General features: G+C 44.7%; 1 protein-coding gene across 1 annotated transcript; it reads right to left on the bottom strand.

The window, feature by feature from the left end:
- Positions 1-200: 200 nt before the first annotated feature.
- Positions 201-16,329, bottom strand: ppwd1 (peptidylprolyl isomerase domain and WD repeat containing 1). Its single transcript, XM_007892123.1, has 11 exons — positions 16,158-16,329; positions 14,317-14,419; positions 12,258-12,358; positions 9,962-10,082; positions 8,845-9,292; positions 7,447-7,637; positions 5,346-5,535; positions 4,921-5,102; positions 2,208-2,289; positions 1,175-1,357; positions 201-481 (listed from the first exon to the last, which is right to left on the bottom strand). Exons 1-11 carry the CDS (start codon positions 16,291-16,293, stop codon positions 338-340), a joined length of 1,881 nt encoding a protein of 626 aa, XP_007890314.1. The 5' UTR covers positions 16,294-16,329; the 3' UTR covers positions 201-337.
- Positions 16,330-20,937: the final 4,608 nt, after the last annotated feature.

Below are 20,937 nucleotides of genomic sequence, written 5' to 3' on the forward strand. Positions count from 1 at the left end.
CAAGGGTAGGTTTATACAAGCTTTAAAAGACAGAGGGGTTGAAGTCGATCCACAATCATCTCACCAGGCTCACACTGGAGCCTGGTGAGATGATGGATATACAAACTTTTATGAGGGCAATAGGATTTCGAATGAGCTTGTGATATTGCAATTATAGAGGCCAGTGAGGAGCACATTTAAAAAGTGTCAAGTGACAGTACTAGACTTTAATATAAAATATTTATTTATTCAATGGGATTATCAAAAGTAGCACTATTTCACAATGTGGAAACTTACAAGATAGGCTTAATAAATTTATAAAATACGACAGATCAGAAAGTGGTACTTATTTTCTATTTTACTTTACAGTGATGCTAATAATACTGATATCCTCATATGGCTTGTCAGTTTTAGGATTGACCTTGACATTAGCAATTCTTTGGACCACTTCCATTCCTTTTGTTACTCTGCCGAAAACTGTGTGTTTGTTGTCAAGCCATGGCTAGAAAAGAAATAACAAGTATTTTATTAAGTGGCAAATACCTCATTTGTAAAACTACACTGCAATAACATTTTAAAGGAAAAACACACCCTGTGAACAATCCACATGCAGTACAATTTTCAGAAATCTCAGCAAAAAGAGGCCAATCAAATTAGCAAGTTTTTTTTTAAATGAGGACAAGCACTGCATAGATATGATGGGTCAAATGGTATTTTGTGGTGAAAATGCAACACAGGACAAAAACATACATTGAGCCAGAGGTTTGTGTTTTCCATATATTGCTTAGCATTTCACATTCTCTCAATAACGTAACAATGGTCTTGCTTCTCCAACCAGATGTTTTGTCACTCAACTACAAGGTTGCCTGGGCTTATTGGCCAAGGATCACTTCAACATGAGTAAATTACTACCTGACACTGATCAGCAACAAGGTCAGCTAAAAAAGTGCATCACAATGCTTTGTTATAATATGCATTTGCTTATAGTGTGAATCGAATGTAAACCCAATTCATTGCACATGGGCCAGCTCCCACATAAAAAATATCTGACTTCTAGATCATCAGGCCTCTGCTTCTGTCACTATGTGCAGTAGACAAGTTGGCCATTTTGTTTCCTTTGTGCTTAAAAAAAAAGCAAATTTACAGTCATCCGACAGCCACATGATATTGAATACTTGAAAGATAAAGAACTTACTGTAGGTACAACAGTTATAAAATACTGGGACCCATTGCTGTTGGCGCCTGCATTGGCCATGCTGAATGTGTAGGGTCGATCATGCCTCAACGTTGGGTGAAATTCATCTTCAAATTCACTTCCCCATATGCTTTCTCCCCCCATTCCTGTGCCAGTTGGATCACCAGTTTGAATCATGAAGCCCTAGGGAAAAATATATAAATACAAACCAAATTACATTTATTGTATAAAGCACTTTAATCTGCATTAAAATATACTTATACAGTGCCGTTCATAGAATGAACATCTTGAAATGCTTTACAAAGACAGTGGGAATCAGTGAACAGAGGAGAGGAGAGATGTGCTTGTTGAGAAGTACAGAGTTCCAGAGAGTGGAGGCATAGTGGCTGAAGGCTTGGCAAATTACGATGGGAATAGAGGGAGTGAGGAATGAGCATTAAGTGGAGTCAGAAGATCAGAGTGAACAAAACGGAGAATGCAAGGGGGAGGACTAATTCTGTGAAGCTATTTGAAGGCCTTTGAAATCCATCTGTGGGTTATTGGGTATCAGTGGAGCTCAGTGAGGAGGGATAATGTGTGTGTGAAACCTAGCATGGGAGAGAATACAGACTAAAGGTGTGGGATGAGTTGTAGCTTATGTAGCTTATACTGGAGAGGCTGGCGAGAATACTGGGGAAATATAGCCTCAAGGTGACAAAAGCAGGGATGAGGGTTTTGGTTGCAGAAGAAATGACATAGACATAAGCAGCCAATGTTGGAGAAGGTAGCTTTTGTGAAAATATAAACACAGCGTTTAAAACGGAGTAGGGATTCAGACATACTTCTCATTCAACCAGAGTAAATAGCCAAGGGAGCTGATGGAGGTAGAACCAAAAGCAAAAAAGTGCTGGTAAGCGCAAGACAAACTGGCTTCAGTTTTACTGACGTTCAGCTGAAGATAGCTGAGGTTCATCCAGGACTTTACAGTTGACATTTGAACTCTTAATTTGCTATACAATTCATCAAATTATCACTAGAGATAGAGTCACGATACCTTGATGACACGGTGAAATACATGACTGTTGTAATATCCATTTCTGCTGTGCACACAGAAGTTCTCAACAGTTTTGGGACACCTGCAGAGAAAAAAATTAAGTATTGGTTACACATACCCAGAAACACAATTTAAAGAGCACTCTGGACTGGAATGAGAATGACAATGCATTCACTTTGAAAGTATTATCTCAAACAAAAACAATTTGATTTTAACTTTCAGAGGAATAGAGTTAGAGAGCAGTGAACTACAAATACACGTCAGGTTCCCAAACCAGAAAAGAGCTAATGTGGTGAGTTTGTCAAGCAACAACAACAACAACTTGGATTTATATAGCGCCTTCCACGCCGGATGGCGTCTCAGAGCGCTTCACAGTAACGGATCCCGGGGCCGAGCCAGGGGGAGGGGGAGGAAGGTGACCAAAAGCGCGGTCGAAAAGGACTTCAGAAGGGACCTGAAAGTAGGAAGAGAGGGAGCGAGGCGAAGGGAGTGAGGAAGGCAGTTCCAGAGCCTCGGGGCATAGTGGCTGAAGGCACAGTCACCAAGGCTGGAGCGGAGGACTCAGGAGACGAGGAGGCCAGGCCCAGAAGAACGAAGGCAACGGGTGCTGTTCTGAGGAGAGAGGAGCTCAGAGAGGTAGGGGGGTGCAGAGGAGTGGAGGTATTTGAATCTTTCTGGGACAGGCAGCCAGTGCAGTCTGGCAAGGACTGTGGTAATCGGGGAACGGAGTTTTGTGCGGATGAGAATGTGGGCGGCAGAGTTTTGAATGATTTGGATTTTATGGATGGTAGTGGATGGGAGACCGGCGAGGAGGGCATTAGAGTAGTCCAGCCGCGAGGTGACAAAGGCATGGACCTGGGATTCAGCAGCTTTCGGAGAGAGGTATTTGTGGAGACAGGCGATGCGTCGGAGATGGAAGAAAGCGGTGCTGGTGTGGGACCGGATGTGGGGGAGGAAGGACAATTGGGGGTCGAACCTAACGCCGAGGTTGAGTACGGGTTCAGAGAGTTTTAGGGGGAAGTCAGGTAGGTGGAGGAGGTGAGAGTCGTGGGATTTGAGACGTTAACGAGAGCCAAAGAGTATGGCTTCCGTCTTGTCAACGTTCAGTTGAAGCAAATTTGCGCTCATCCAGCCCCTGACGTCTGATAGGCAGGCTGACAGAACATCAGGGGACTGGGGGTCGCAAAGAGAGGTAGAAAAATAGAGTTGGGTGTCGTCCGCTTATATGTGGAAATGTTCCCCATGTCTGCGGATGACATCCCCAAGAGGGAGCATGTGAATCAGAAAGAGGAGGGGATCAAGCATTGATCCTTGGGGTACCCCGCAGGTAACTGGAAGAGAGCGGGAGGAGAAGCCGTTTGTGCAGATGTACTGCTGGCGATTTGTGAGGTGGGACTCGAACCAGGCGAGCGCGGTCCCACTGAGGTGGATGACGGAGGAAAGGCGGTGGAGGAGGATGGCGTGATCGACTGTGTCTAATGCCACAGAGCGGTCCAGGAAGAGGGAGTGGGAGGAGAGGTGTGCGCGAAGTTGATTGGCAACAACGCGTTCTAAGACTTTAGCGAGGAAGGGCAGGTTAGAAATGGGGTGGTAGTGGCTGGAGTTTGAGGGACCTAGGGAAGGTTTTTTGAGGTGACAAAGGCATGGACTAGGGTTTCAGCGGCTTTAAGAGAGGTATTTGCAGAGACGGGCGAATGGTCGGAGGTGGAGAAAGCGGTGCTGGTGAGGGACCGGATGTGGGGGAGGAAGGACAATTGGGGGTAGGACTCAAAGCAGCTCATTATGGTCAAGGAAGCAGTATTCTCCTGGTTAGATTCTTATATCATTTAGGCACTCCTTTTGCACAGCATTCACTGAAATGCTCACACTTGACATCACCCAAGCAGCTGTTTTGGCAGGAGACACAGCATGTTGAGTCTCTACCATGCTGCTATGAATGTGATGTCTTACAAGTTAGAACTTATTAATAAAGAATCATAATCCTTGCATTTGATACAGCAACCTATCACATTATTGAAACATCACAAAGCGCTCCATGGGATATACTATATAAAGTGTAGTGTAGGCAAATGCAGCAGTCAATTTGCATTTGGCAATGTTCAAGTGATGACCAATTTTATCTTAAGAACTGTTGGCCAGGACGTTGGAGAAACTGCCTTCTCCGTTTCAAATAGTGCCATGGGATCTTTAACATCCAACTGAGCAGATAGGACCATGATTTAACATCTCATTTGAACATTGATACCTCTGAAACCTGACAGTGCAGTGCAGCCTAGATTGTAAGATCAAAATCCCAACATGGGGCTTGAACCTACAACCTTCTGACTCAGAGGTGAAAGTGCTACAAATTGAGCCAGGCTAATCTACTGTTTCCTCGGTAGTTCATTTTTCTTCCCTTCGTAGGAGAAATTAATGTTTTAAGTATAATATTTGTTTCATTGAAAGTGCTTAAACTTGTTCCTTTAATAAACTTACGTTCATCTGCACCTGATTTGGATCCAGCTTGTATATTATTGTAACACGTCATGTGATAACAACAGCAATGTCCCACCCAGGACTGAATGAATCTCTTTCTAATGGTAATAATTTAACCTGGGAATTGCTAAGAGCAGCAATTTACTGCATGTATTTTTTAAATTACCAGTCTAAGAAAATATCTGTTCAATGCTTCAAATTTTCAGAGCAAAACAGTTGTAAATAAAAGTGAACTCACTCAACGGGAAACAGCTTAACATGCACATCCCCCATAGTAGTGTGGATAATTGCACTGTCAGAAACACGCTTAGGACCATCTGCTTGTGTGGCAGCCATAACCTCTTCCTTGGATGGTTTTTCATTGAAGACATCTCGATCGGACTCAGCACTCTTTGTATCCTCTGGTTCCCTCTTTGTGAACTAAAAATGCAAAACACTTCATTTTAAAAACGCATCTTTAAAAAATAATTAACGTGAAAGGATCTGAAAATTAAAATCTATAAGCAATTTACATTTCAGAGATTACAAGTAGATTATACTTGTGCCATTATCTCTTTCCCTCAGTAAATTTCAGACGTGATGGAAAAAAATAAAAAGGAAAATTTGAAGTTTAAAACGTCATTGAAGTTAGTACATTTGCATATTCTTAGATTTTTCACGTACCATATAAAAACGATTCTTTTTAAATGCTGTACAGAAAATGGTTGGGTCGTGTTGAATATTCTGTAGCACAGGGTTGTCAGAAGCTTTCATCTCCACCGTCATTACAACCTGACTTTGTCTAGCTGCACCTTGGAACAAAGCCAGTTGAGCCACCCGGATATTTTCTTGTTTACCAAGGATACGCACACACCTTAAGAGAAAATAGAAAGGCTTTTCATTGGTGTCTGTGGTGCTGTAATTTACATTTTAAAATATCCATGAAAAATAAAAGCAATAGAAAGCAGCAATGCATTTATCAATCACCAATTTTTAGTTTCTCTGTATTTCAAAATTTACAATATAAATGGCCTATTTTTGATTCAGTGCCTTGTATTTCGGCTTGTGTTTATTTGTGCAACTCTGGTATTAATACCGAAATCCAGTAAATCTTATAATTTACTGTCCTTTAATCCCCGCTAGGGTGAAATTCTGCTATGATTGTTCAATACTTTTTCAAACAATGTTTTTAATTCTCTGCCTTTACCCCTGGGTTTGGGGTACAATTCTAGCAAACCTTCCAGTACTCCACTCCCAACAATCCCCCACCCCACCCTGCACATAAACACTTCCATAACTCAGGATATTATTAAAGTGATCAGTGATTGGTTTTGGATGCTGCTGTTTCCATTACTTAAAACAGCAGGAATGGAAACTCTGACCAATGTTTCCCTTTTCTAACTTAAGGGACCAATAAGGCGAACTGTACCAACCCCACTGCCACCCTGAGGTCCTCTAATTCAGCAACTAGAAACAACTAAACCTGGGATCTTCACAGTCCACATCACAAGATACATTAATAATAATAATAACAATCCTTGCATTTGATATTGTGCTTTTCACATCTTCTAGACGTCTCAAAGCGCTTCACAGAATATGCTGTAAAGTGAATTGACTGTATATTTGTGGGCGAAACACGGCAGCCAATTGCACACAGCAGTGTCCCACAAACAGTCGTGGATTGAAAATGACCAATTTATTATTGTTTTGTTTTGGAGGGATTATTATTAGGCGTGTGGAGTAAGGAAACTTGCCCAAGGTTTCGCCCTGCCTGGAATTGAACTCAGGTGTCTCACTTGCAAGGCGAGTGCTCTAACCACTGAGCTACAGGACTCCACTCTCCCACTGAGGCACTGAGGAAATCCATTCAGTGCAAAGTTAGTACAGCAAACTCTTGATAACCCCGACCCTGGCTTAATTAGTTACTACCACTTAAGTCGCCATGCTGACGATATCCTGCTTGCATCCCATTCAAAATATTGTCACTCCGCTTAACACGCAATAAAGTCACATTTCAGAAAATCTCGTAATTACACTCAATGTAAAATCAATGAGATAATTTGCCATGACAAGAAGCAAACTCTCGTAACAATTGCAGAAAAGGTCACTGCTCAGCCAGCTACGTGGTGTTAATTGTGATGCAAGTTGTGTGTATACAAATACATTATAGTACATCTCTTGAGAAGAGCAGTTTCTAACACAGTAACAGATATAAGCAGTAGGAAACAGAATATAAGTGCATTTATACACAAACAAGTCTATTATATATAATATACATTACTTAAATGAGTTTTATTAAACTGTTCTGTCACTCTGGCAGGTGCTGTATACACAGGTTGTTGTATACAGTAGGTGCTCTCAGCGCCCCCTTGTGGTCCGGAAAGACCTATGCCTCACTCACCTCTGAATAACTCGTCACTGAGCCCTTTACTCTTGGAGTGACGAGATATCAGGAGTTGACTGTATCTGCTGGATTCTTAACCAGGATTATGTGAACTACACTTCACTATTCTAGTCATCCTTCTTTAGAATATTTCCATAAATAAGATCTATTGTAAAAGAAATACAAAATTATGTGCAAGATTACGTGATGCATACCAAATGGGTTTACAACTATAAAAAGTGCATTATCCCATCACAGAAATAAACAGAAGCTCACTTTTTAAGGGTTTTCTACAGTAAACTGATTAATTTGATGGGATTACAGCTGTGAACCTCCGATATCTCAAAGCCAGTGCACATGATCTGCCATTGCATTTATTATTGTTTCCAGCAATGAACATACCTGTTAGTTTCAACATTTATTACTTTGATTCCCAACATTGTAGCATAAAGTATGAAATGTCCAGTTTCATCAAAAATAATATTGGCCAGTCTTATTCCATCCACTTTTTCCAGTTCTCTTTCAACAGCCATACGCCGGCCAAACTCCATGTCTGGAAGCTGTTGCCTCATTTGTTGCAATTCTGTAAACATCTTAAAACAAAAGTTTAACTTTTAAGTAGTGAATACCCTTGACAGAATTCTACTATAGGACATTTGCAAATAGAAATTCTTTGCAAGTCAAATACTGATTGAGGAACTAGTGAAATGTATAGATCTGTAGAACTTTAACAAAAACATTACATTTGAATAGTGCCTTTCACGTCGAGAGGACGTCCCAAGGCGATGGACAGACAGAGTTATGGACGCGAGCTGGGTATTGGTCTTGTTGACGTTCAACTGAAGAAAGTTAGCTCTCATCCAGGACTTGATGTCTGACAGACATTCTGTCAACATAGCAGTGATCCTGGAGTCAAGGAGGCAAGACTTAGTTTCAAATATGTTACTGAAGCCCTCCAAAATAGTGAAAAATTATCAAAAATATTAAGCAAATTTTGGGACTGATCCAGTTATACCAGATAACGATGAGTCACTTTGGGTTTAGGAAGCCAGTTATGGGTCCATAGGGACCCATAACTGGCTTCCTGTTATAACAAAGCTCTACTTTAGTTTGCACTGAATCAATGTCAGTCACACTGAAATAACACACGCTCATCATGGTAACAAGCACCAAACTGTTCGAGGAGATAGTCGCTCGTTGCTTTCCATTGGCATTGTCTATAGTATAACCACATCTGGTGCAAAGGCAATTTTATTTTTTAAAAAATCAAATTACATGTTTAATAGGTTCCTGGGTAATCCCTTAAATTGAGTCAGCTTTTCAATAATATTTAAGTCGCTTGAACAGATGCCTGCAAATTTAAGCAAACTGTTACACTGAAAATGAATTCTGAATGTGAGCATATACCTGTTCTGAGAATGCACAATATTAACAGTAATTTACATTTATAAATTTGCTTTTACATGAGAGAAATGCCTCAAAGAGCTTTACAGAATGTAATTAATTAGGAATAAAGTAAATGTTATGGAGGCAGACACAGCAGCTAATTTAACAGCATCATCAACAATAAAACGAGAAGGCATTTGAGGGTTGAATTGATGTGTCAAAAAGAGAATATAAGACAAGTTAACAGAGGCAAACGCCACCATTTTTTGCAATAGTGACAGGAATCCTTTCATATCCATCTGATTTACAAGACGTCCATTGGAAAAATGGAAATGGTTCTATACCACTTCACTGATACTTTCTCACCTTGATCAGAATAAAGCAAACTATTTTTCTCTTAAAAAATCTACTTACTGTAAGGGATTCATCGAAGATCCTCATGAGCTTTCCCGTCAAAAACCTGAAAATTCTGACTTTGCGATCAGATCCAATGGTGGCCATTTTCTTTCCATCAGGAGAGAATGCAACGCTTATTGGGTACGATTTACACTTCGCAAATTCATACAGGTCTGTATCCGTCTTGTATACCCATGCCACATTTCTGGGAAATTTGTAATCATTGGGTGGCCCAGTCCAATATTCCAGCATTCCTGATTTATCAGTGGATACGACAACCTTGTACACGGGATTTAACTTGATCTGACTGAGGGGGGAGCTATGCAGTTTCTCAATCACATGGAGCGGTTTGTTATTTCCTCGAGCGTCATACACAAAGATCTTTCCACTGTTCTTTTCAGAACATGCTACAGCAAATATAGCATCTCCTGGTGAGTAAATCCATCCACACTTCCCAGGGTGGAAGCTGTAAAACAAAATTGTGAACCCTTAATTTTAAATTCATTATACAACAATGTGAGCAATGCGAGTTTCTCATCTAGATGCTAGTTACAATGGGAACTCACTAAAATCAATTAACTTCACAGTATATTCTGTGAAGCACTTTTACACGTCTCAACGACGCAATAAGGCACTATATCAAATGCAAGGATTATTTTTAATCAAATAGACTTGACTGTCTAGACCACCTAGATACTCATCTAGGTTTGTGGAGTCCTGTAGCTCAGTGGTTAGAACACTCGCATTGCAAGCGAGAGACCTGAGTTCAATTCCAGGCAGGGAGAAACCTTGGGCAAGTTTCCTTACTCCACACACAGCCTAATAATAATCCCTCCAAAACCAAAGACAATAATAAATTGGTCCTTTTCAATCTACGACTGTTTGTGGGACATTGCTGTGCGCAATTGGCTGCCGCGTTCGCCCACAAATATACAGTCAATTCACTTTACAGTGTGTTCTGTGAAGCGCTTTGGGACGTCCTCCCGACGTGAAAAGCGCTATATCAAATGCAAGGATTATTATTATCTCCAAATTTAAAAAAGTTTAAGAAAAGAAATCTCAATATTACAAATGTTCAGTTAAAGCATTTATAGAAAAAATATGAAAGTAAAATTACTATCTGACTGATACCTACCCCAGTTTGACCATATTGATCATATCGAAGTTCACAACATCAAAAATCTTCATTGCTTGGTCATCACCAACTGAACAGTACAGAGCCCCTTCTGAACTAATGTCAGCAGATTCAATAACACCTGCAATTAAAAAAAATTGTTGAGTCTCAAGTAATAGTAATTTCATCCATAAATATACAGTTAATTCACGTTACAGCATATTGTGAGGCGCTTTGAGAAGTCTAGAAGACGTGAAAAGCGCTATATCAAATGCAAGGATTAATACTGTTATTATTAAAATATATTCCCCAGTTCATTAACTGGTGTATCTTGTTGCTTTCCATTTACCCACTGTGACTGTTCATAGTAAAACCATGATCAGAACACTTAATAATCTTTTTTGAAGTACTGTGTTAGCTTCCCTTTTTACTTAGATCAGCAACACATTTATTGTCGACATCCTTGTTCAGTATTGCCCAACCTGTGAACGTACCAGATGTAACTCCTTTGATGACCCATCAAGGTAGGCTCTTACCAACACAAATACAGCATTCACCTGGTGAAAGATGCCATAACAAGAAAGCAAAGTACAAATACCAGCTGACATTTTACACACTAATCCCCTTGCAATATAGGCATTTTTCCCTGACTCAATGAAAAGGAAGACACCCAGCTAGTATCTAGATCCTAGGACCAGTTCAATTATTTCCATTCCATCTATAGCACAGATATTTTTCAGACTGGGTTTTCACTTACTTGGCAGCAGCCATTAATTGCTTATGAGACTGTTAGGAGCCTTTAAGTTAGGAATGCTTTCTACTGCTGACTGAAATAAATACATGGAACACTACAAAAATTAATGTGGGAAGGTTGGGTTTTCTTTTTTGCACAATTTCAAGAGAATTTGTTTTCCCTGCGTTAAAAGGCATAAATATTGAATCGAGGCGAGTGGCAGGAACTGAAATCGACTCCAGTAGCTGCTGAGAACACAAAATAAAATCTGAAAATATTGTGTTGCTGTGTCAATGAGCTGCAGAGAGACTTCCAGGGCCTAATGGGGATTCTAAACTCTACTGAAATAAGCAGAATACTAAAATTATAAAAAGACACAAACACTGTTCAATTCAGCCTGGTTATTCAGTGCCCCTGGTGATGTTTCACTCATTTCCTCTGGATGAAAAGCAGCCACAGGCTATCAGACATGACAGTGAGCAGACGTGAGCTACAGGATTGAAGGGATAATTGAACTATCCCACTCCATGCCCTATTAACAATTAATATACACTGATGGCATAGAAGTGTAGTCCTGTGGCTCAGTGGTTAGAGCACTTGCTTTGCAAGCAAGACACCTGGGTTCAATTCCAGGCAGGGCGAAACCTTGGGCAAGTTTCCTTACTCCACACGCCTAATAATAATCCCTCCAAAAACCCCAAACAATAATAAATTGGTCATTTTCAATCTACGACTGTTTGTGGGACATTGCTGTGCGCAATTGGCTGCCGCGTTCGCCCACAAATATACAGTCAATTCACTTTACAGTATATTCTGTGAAGCGCTTTGGGACGTCCTCCCGACGTGAAAAGCGCTATATCAAATGCAAGGATTATTATTATTATTATAAGTGGATACAAGGTGTCAACTTTTCTCAGTTGGTTTGTCTCAAGAGTCAGAAGCTTGTGGGTTCAAACCCCACATCAGGACTTTGAGCTCAAGGCTTCAATGCAGTTCTGGGAACAGCTAAATTATATATATACACACACACACATACACACAAACAGTCTCACTCCTTTATTACTTGTGACAATCATACTCCACATTACTTGTGGATCACACAATCAGGACTCCAAGCAGTTAGTCTGTCCTATCAAACAGTTGATAGACAGTAATTGCAATAACAACAAAATTGATGGTTTAGATATTCCATAAACGTCAGTTGAGAAGAGCTCATACCAAGTGAATGGTTTATAGCTCCTTTGATCTCAATAGCACCACGTACTTATTTTCTATTAGATTTGAAAGGCTAAAATCTAGCAATAAGAAGACTACGTAAGTTCCACTAAAAGCATATTGTACGGTGGGCATTGAACATTGAACATGTCAACTTGTTAACTGTAAAAACAGACCAAAACATCACAATTTGCCTATCACTAAACAGCAACATGAAATGATCATTTTGTTTGCTATCATTTTCATGTATAATGCTTTCTCTGTAATAATGTTTAGCATAAAATCATAGTTTTCCAACTGAAATTGTTATATTTGACTTTCACTTTAATATATAACACAACATTTTTTGAAAAAAAAGGTAATTTTTACCTAGATGACTGCGAAAATGTTTAACAAATTCTATCCCTTCATCTTTCTTCTTCCAGAACTTGATGTGTCCGTCCTGACTGGCAGTTATTATGAAGTCTGTCCTATGCATTCACAAATCAAGGAACAGTGGTTTAGCAAGCTTTCAAATATTAAACTGTCCAAAAAATCATGTTCTGAGAAGCCTCAAACAAAAAACGGGAAAAAAAATTAATGCAGTTAATTTTAATTGTACTTAATGATCAAACAATTCATGCATCAGATATTTCCACAGACGAATGTCAGCTGGTAAATGCCATTAATGTCGATGAACTAGTGTTTAGAATTTATTCAATAGTTTATTTAGAATCAGGAATGATTATCTTCAATACTAGTACCCTCATATGATCTGTGTCACTATGTAATGATCAAACATACATGCACCAAGAACAACAAATTTACACTTGTATAGCACGTTTCATGTCAGGAGGACATCCCAAGGCGCTGGACAGTCAGTGCATCAGACGACCCGAGCTGGGGGTCGGGATTGGGGAGATTGGAGGGCGGGTGGAGGAAGCAAGGTGATCAAAAACAAGGTCGAAGAGGAGGGTCTTGAGATGGGTCTTGAAGGAGGCAAGGGAGGGGGCGAGGTGGAGGGACTGCGAGACGGCGTTCCAGAAGGCGGGGCAGAGTGGCAGAAGACCCGCTCACCAATAGTGGGGTGCACGAGGCAGGGGAGGAGAAGCAAGCCGGAGCCCACTGAGCAGAGGGAGTGGGCAGGATGGTAGGGGGTTAGGAGGTCACAGAGGTAGGGGGGAGCAAGTCCATGGAGGGCTTTGAAGGTGAGCACCAGGATTTTGTGATGGGAAGCCAGTGGAGTCGGCCGAGGATGGGGGTGATAGGGTCACGGAGCCTGGTGCAGGAGAGGACACGGGCTGCAGAGTTCTGGATGATCTGCAGCCTGTGGAAGGCGGTGTTGGGAAGGCCGACAAGCAAAGAGTTTGCATAGTCAAGACTCGATGTTATGAAAGCATGTATGAGGGTTTCGGTGGGCTGCGATGTGAGACAGTGGAGGAGCCGGGCGATGTTGCTGAGGTGGGGGAAGGCAGAGCAGGTCTTGGCGCAGATGTGGGGTAGAAAGGATAGTTGAGGGTCAAACAGGGCCCCAAGGTTCCAGACTGGCTTAGTAAGGTGGAGTGTGCAACCATGGATGGTAATGCTGTCAGCGCCTGAGGTATGGAGGCGCTGATGGGAGCCAATCAGGAGAGCTTCGGTCTTGTTGACGTTCAGCTGAAGAAAGTTAGCTCTCATCCAGGACTTGATGTCTGACAGACATTCTGTCAGGAAAGCAGTGGTCCTGGAGTCAAGGGTAGAGGCAGAGAGGCACAGTTGGGTGTCATCTGCATACATGTGGAAGTTGTCTGCAGATGCTGTCACCAAGAGGGAGCATATAGACATAAATGTTTGGGTTCTATAATAGCAAATTTTGCTTAATCGGTGTGATTTATAGATAAATATACATTTATTGTTGAGTCATAAATGCACACAAAATTAAATATCACAGTCAAAACACACAAGATTTATAGTGGATAGTTTCAAAAATCGAATGCATCGTGCTGGGGAGTGGAAAACAACAACTTGTATTTTATATTATTTAATGCTTTCACACAGGTAGTGTCTGGGAGAACACGCTTAACTGCAGTATGGCTCGACAGCAAGCCGAAACAGGACGGGAGGTGACTGATGGCACGGTCAAAGAGAAAAGTGCTCAGGTGTCACTTGAGGATGGGCAAAGGGGGCAAGACAGAAGATTGAGGCCAGGAGATCAAGAGATTCAGGGCATAGTGGCTGAAGGCATGACCGCCGATTGTGGTGCAGAGGGAACAAGGGCTACAAACATGAGAGAGAAAATGTTTACTTTAAAAATAAAGGCAATTCCTCCCCTTCAAAACTCCAAATACAATATGAACATTACATTAGAATTGTACATGAATCGAAATGTATTCATTGAACCACCACAAAGATTTCATTTGTAGTCTTATATTTCAATGGAGTAAATAAGGTAAACAAAAGCAGGTCTTACCGAGTACACACTAAGTGTGTAATAACATCTCTGTGCATGTAGCTCCGCTCGTACATAGATGCACAAGGAAGGTTGTTCAGATACACATGTTCAAAGTCAAGAACTGGAACCAAAATAAAACAATTCAGAATTACACAGGAAAACAGAACAAATAATCTAATTTATGGTACACCTAGATATACAATTAGAAAAATACTTAATTTCTCATTCCTTCATAATTCACCATCACCAGGTAAGAACTCTGGGGAACTGTAGAAATGGACTCAACTTAAGTGTTTAAGAATTGAGCATTTTAAATAAAATGTCTACAACGGTTCCAGCACACCAAGCCGCTAACTCGCACACAGGGCACAATATAAATGCAAGTTGCTGTGGCAGAAGATGATCTAATGTGCTCCACTAACAGGTGAGGTCCCCATGTTCCCTCCAGCATCCAGCAAAACCCCAAGCCTTTGCTGAGTACCTTCCTGCACAGTTAAGTATTTCGGCAAAATTCATTACTCTGGGGTCCCCCAAGCCTTGGCTCCTGCCAACCTGCGCCTAATAGTTTGCGGAATTAGGTAAGCAAGATAACTCCCTCCATCCAGGGAGCGAGCGCGGATTCCATTCCAACAATCTACCGCCGGGATTTCCACGGGATTTCCAATCTCAGTTTGGTTTGGACGCCTTTGCGCGGGTGATGGGCTTCCGCACGCGTCGGACACACCGCGGCTCCGACGAAAACAACAAGACGTAACGGAGCCGCCACCTCGGCCTGGAGCCGCGTGTGGAAGACGGACGGCGTGATTAGCCGCTGTGTCAAATGCAAGGATTATTAATTGCTCTGATGATCTCCCGCGCGGCCGTGCCTTACTGTGACTGTGATTATAATTCTCTGACCGCCTCGGGCTCGCGCTGGCGGCTCTGGGCCTTCAACCCCACCCCTCGACTCCCTACCCCCTCCTCCCCTCCCCTCCCCCTGACCATTCTCCTCCCCTCCCCTCCCCGACCACTCCCCCTCCTCCCCCCCGACCATTCCCCCCTCCTCACCCCTCCCCCTCCCCTAACCATTCCCCCCTTCCCTCCCCCTGACCATTCCCCCTCCTCGCCCCCCCCCTCCCCTCCCCTGACCACCCCCCTCCTCGCCCCCTCCCCTCCCTCCCCTGACCACTCCCCCTCCTCGCCCCTCCTCCCCTCCCCTCCCCCTGACCACTCCCCCCTCCTCGCCCCCTCCTCCCCTCCCCTCCCCTGACCACTCCCCCTCCTCGCCCCTCCTCCCCTCCCCTGACATCCCCCTCCTCGCCCCTCCTCCCCTCCCCTCCCCTGACCACTCCCCCTCCTCGCCCCTCCTCCCCTCCCCTCCCCCTGACCACTCCCCCCTCCTCGCCCCTCTCCCTCCCCTCCCCCTGACCACTCCCCCTCCTCGCCCCTCCTCCCTCCCCTCCCCTGACCATCCCCCTCCTCGCCCCCTCCTCCCCTCCCCTCCCCTGACCATTCCCCCCTCCTCGCCCCCTCCTCCCCTCCCCTCCCCCTGACCACTCCCCCCTCCTCGCCCCTCCTCCCTCCCTCCCCCTGACCCTCCCCCTCCTCGCCCCCTCCTCCCCTCCCCTCCCCTGACCAGTCCCCCCTCCTCGCCCCCTCCTCCCCTCCCCTCCCCCTGACCAGTCCCCCCCCCCAAGGCTCGGTTCCCGACCCAACTGTCCAGCGCCTCGGGACGTCCTCCCGACGTGAGAGGCGCTGTATCAATGCAATGCCGTTGTTGTTGTTGTTGTTGTTGGGCGCGTGAAGCCAAGTGCACGGTTTGACTGAGGCCCCCGAGTCTCGGGCTCCGGATCGACCCCCGGGGGAGCGGCGGCTGTTACCTTTCCTCCTCTTGGTGCTCACGGCCTCGGAGGGAAGGGGTCCCACCCACCCGTCATCCTCCGCTTCGCCGCCGGTCTCCTCCTCCCGCCCGCGCTCGCCGCTCCTCTTCCTCTCCGTCTCCCTCTCCGCCGCCATGTTGGGCCTCAGCTCCCGCCCCGACCTTCGACCCCTGACTCCGGGGCGGGGGGGCGGGGTCTTCAGGGTGATTGGCAGTCCAGGCGGCCAATCAGAGGTCAGGGGCGGGGCCCCAGTGTTGGGCGGGGCTTCGGCAGCTCCAGGGACCCGACCTGAGCAGCAATGTCCTTCCCCAACACTTTGGTGGCAGCGCAACGAGGGCTCAGAGAGTCGCATTGGCGGTGACTTACACTGAAGTGCAATTGCATTTTTGCAGTGTTTTGAGGATAAGGTCCATCGCCACCGCAACCCGGGGGACGGGCAATACGTGCTGCTCCTGCCAGCGTCACGCACATCTGGAAAAAATGTATTGGATAGGGAATGCTTGATCATGAATCTGTTTAAATGATGAAATAATAATAATAATAATAATAATCCTTACATTTGCATTTGATATAGCGCCTTACCACTTCCTTCAAGGAGGCACAAAGAGCTTCACTGGGTACATGTAACGTGTACACGGTAAAGTGGTGTGACTGTATTTTGTGAGTACACATGTGTAAGACCTTCAAAATACACAGTCATTACACTCTAACGTAAATCCTATCAAACTCATGGAGGCAATATCAAGTACAAGGATTATATAATATTGTTTTATAAATATCTGTCTACTTGTGTAGCTTGAATTGCATTATATACTCCGATACACTGCCTGTGTGAAGGGTTGTTGTATATAATAATAATAATAATAATCCTTGCATTTGATATAGCGCTTTTCACGTCGGGAGGACGTCCCAAAGCGCTTCACAGAACACACTGTAAAGTGAATTGACTGTATATTTGTGGGCGAACGCGGCAGCAATTGCGCACAGCAATGTCCCACAAACAGTCGTAGATTGAAAATGACCAATTTATTATTGTTTTTGGTTTTGGAGGGATTATTATTAGGCGTGTGGAGTAAGGAAACTTGCCCAAGGTTTCGCCCTGACCTGCCTGGAATTGAACCCAGGTGTCTCGCTTGCAAAGCGAGTGCTCTAACCACTGAGCTACAGGACTCCACAAACTTGCATTGTCTCTCAAATCTGAAAATGTATAATAATAATCATTGCATTTGACATAGTATCTATTACATCAGGCTTTAGCAAAATTTACTTTCTTCCAAGCATGCATAACACACCCAGTAATTCATCCTCATACACCAGAAGTTACTTGCATACTGCTCAGTGATGCTCAGCCATTATAGCTCTATACTCCACCCTCAATTCCAGGAGCACTGCTGTCCTGGCAGAATGTCTGCCAGACATCAAATCTTGATGAGAGCTAACTTTCTACATTGAACGTTAACCAGACTGAGACCTGCCTGATTGGCTCCCTCAGAGTCTCCACGCCTGAGGCACTGATAGCATCACCATCCATGGATGCCAGTCCAGAACCTTGGCATCTTGTTTGACCCTCAACTGTCTTTTCTACCCCACATCTATGCCATGATGTGGGGTAGATAGGACCATAAGGGCTCTGAGACGTGGAGGACGCAAGCTGTTGTTGTTATGATACGTTCTGGCTTCCCCGACCTCCGCAACATCGCCCAGCTCCACCACTGCCTCACCCCTGAGGCTGCCAAAACCCTCATCCACGCATTCATCATATCGAGGCTCGACTAAGCCAACTCCCTGTTGTCAGTCTTCCCATCTCTTCCCTCCACAAGATGCAGATTATCCAGAACTCTGCAGCTCATGTTCTCTCCACACCGGGCTCCATGAACCTTTCACTCCCACCCTCGCCTGGCTCCACTGGCTCCCCATCCCCCAGAGGATATGGTTCAAAATGCTCACCTTCAAAGCCCTCCACAGCCTTGCTCCTTCCTACCCCTGTTACCTACTAACCTCATATCAACCTGTGCGCTCCCTCCACTCAGCAGGCTGCTCCACATCTCCCATTTGGCTTGCCCCACCATCGGCGGTTGGGCCTTCACCCTCTCTGCCCAACTCTTTGGAACTCCATCCCACATTCCCTTTGCTTCGCTACCTCCCTTGTTTCCTTCAAGGCACATCTCAAGACCCTCCTCTTCGACCATGTCTTCGGCCACCCTCCTACCCTCTCAGCCCTCCACCCTCCCTGATCCCAGACCCCCTGCTCGGGTCCAAATCCCTGACTGTCCAGCACCTTCCAATGTCCTCTCAACGTGAAAGGCGCTGTACAAATGTAATTTTGTATTGTGTTGAAAATAGAATCATACAATCTTACAGCACAGAAGGAGATTCTCAGTTTAATGTTGTAAGAATAACAAAATGAACTGTGCTGAAAATCTTCCAGCTGGTGTAGTTTCCAGTGTTCGTTGTGGATTGATGAGTCTGCCGTTGAGAAAGTAAATCCAGATCATTACTTTAGGGGGTGTTATGACAGCAGAACAAGTGAACATAGGTTTAATAATAATAATAATCCTTTCATTTGAAATAGCACCTTATCACTTCTTTGAGGCATCTCAAAGCACTTCACAGAATATACAACAACAACAACAACTTGGATTATATAGCGCCTTCCACGCCGGACGGTGTCTGAGAGCATTTCATAGTAACGGATCCCGGGGCCGAGCCAGGAGGAGGGGGAGGAAGGTGACCAAAGGCGCGGTCAAAAAGAAAAGTCTTCAGCAGACCTGAAAATAGGAAGGGAGGGAACGAGGTGAAGGGAGTGAGGAAGGGAGTTCCAAAGCCTCCGGGCACAGTGGCTGAAGGCACGGCTGCCGAGGGTGGAGCAGAGGACTTGAGGCACGAGGAGGAGGCCAAACCCAGAGGAATGAAGGTAACAGGTACTGTTTTGGGGAGAGAGGAGGTCAGAGAGGTAGGGGGGTGCAGAGGAGTGCAGGGACTTGAATACAACGGTGAGGAACTTGAAGTCGATCCTCTCTGGGACAGGCAGCCAGTGCAGGCTGGCAAGGACTGGGATGATCGGGGAGCGGAGTTTCGTGCGGGTGAGAATGCGGGCGGCAGAGTTTTGGATGATTTGGATTTTATGGATGGTAGTGGATGGGAGACCGGTGAGGAGGGCGTTAAAGTAGTCCAGCCTGAGGTGACAAAGGCATGGACCAGGGTTTCAGTGGCTTTTGGAGTGAGGTATTGGCGGAGTGAGGTACTGTAAATTGAATTGAGTGTTTTGTGAGCAAAACTGTTTAGAATTGTAAAGGGCAATTTCAGGACAGATACCAGGAAGTTTTCTTTACATAGAGGGTGATTAATGAATGGAACAGGCTGCTAGGAAAGGTGATAGAGACCGGGGCACAAGACTCATTTAAAAAGCAGCTTGATGCAGTAATGGGGCAACAGTAGGGTGGGTGTTCTGAAGGAATGAGATCGGATGGGCCGAATCTTTATCCAGACTAATCTTGTGATCTTGTGAGATATATCTGAGGAAATATTTATATGAGTAAACATCATTTCTAATCAATTACATTTTGCAAAGTGCTTTGAAACTGTATAAATTCAAGTCATTACTATTAAATTAAAGCATTTTTTTACAGAATAAAAATTGGCAAGTTCAAGCTTGTGGGCAACATTTTTGTTAAAATAAATGACGTTCATACATGTTCATTTGTTGATAAAAGTATTTCCCTCTTGAAAGCTACAATGGACTCTGGTTCCACTACCCTACTCACCAGGGCATTGCACACCCCACCTACTCGCTTGGCGAAAAACTTCCTCTTAAATTCCCCTTTATATAAATATTAATAGTTGTCAACTATCATTGAAAGTTCTTAACTGTAGTAATATTGGGTTATGGAAAACACAGGTTATGTAATTAATGGCTTTATAACAACAACAACAACAAGATTCCATTTATAAAGCGCCTTTCACGTCAGGAGGACGTCCCAAGGCGCTGCACAGTTGGGTCAGGACCCGAGCAGGGGGGGAAATGGTCAGGGTGAGGGGAGGGAAGGGAGGGAGCGAGGAGGGGGAAATGGTCAGGGTGAGGGGAGGGAAGGGAGGGAGCGAGGAGGGGGAAGAGAGTCGAGAGGGGAGCTGAAGGCTCGGTCAAAGAGAAAGGTTTTGAGACCGGCCTTGAAGGAGGAAAGGGAGGAAGCAAGGCGAAGGCACTGGGGGATAGACTTCCAGAGCCTGGGGGCTGAGAGGCTGAAGGGCCGACCACCGATGGTAGGGCGGTTGGGGCGGGGGACGTGGAGCAGACCGGAGCCAGAGGAACGGAGGGTACGGGCAGGTAGGTAGGGGGATAGTAGGTTGGAGAGGTAGGAGGGAGCAAGGCCGTGAATGGCCTTGTAGGTGAGGATGAGGATCTTGAAATCAATCCTCTGGGGGATGGGGAGCCAGTGGAGGCGAGCGAGGGTGGGAGTGATGTGGTCCCGAAGCCTGGTGCGGGACAGTACACGAGCTGCAGAGTTCTGAATGACCTGCAGCTTGTGGAGGGAGGTGGCGGGAAGGCCGGCGAGGAGAGAGTTCCCATAGTCCAGCCTTGAGGTGACAAAGGCGTGGACCAGGGTTTCAGCAGCGTGAGGGGTGAGGTAGTGCCGTAGTCTGGCGATGTTCCGGAGGTGATGGAAGGCAGTGCCAGTTGTGGTGCGGATGTGAGGGAGAAAGGACAGCTCAGGGTCGAACAAAACGCCGAGGTTCCTGACTGGCTTTGAGAGGTGGAGAGTGCAGCCTTGGATGCTGATGG

Source organism: Callorhinchus milii, unplaced genomic scaffold (assembly GCF_018977255.1).
Source record: "Callorhinchus milii isolate IMCB2004 unplaced genomic scaffold, IMCB_Cmil_1.0 Scaffold1, whole genome shotgun sequence".
NCBI lineage: Eukaryota > Metazoa > Chordata > Chondrichthyes > Chimaeriformes > Callorhinchidae > Callorhinchus > Callorhinchus milii.

Bases quoted from the DNA above. Each gene is read 5' to 3' on its own strand.
- ppwd1 (XM_007892123.1), bottom strand. From the start codon at position 16,293: ATGGCGGCGGAGAGGGAGACGGAGAGGAAGAGGAGCGGCGAGCGCGGG. The intron at 5,103-5,345 runs GTACGTGAAAAA...TTGCATTTTTAG, and splicing joins AAAAGAATCGTTTTTATATG to TTCACAAAGAGGGAACCAGA. The intron at 1,358-2,207 runs GTATCGTGACTC...ATTTTTCCCTAG, and splicing joins TATTTCACCGTGTCATCAAG to GGCTTCATGATTCAAACTGG.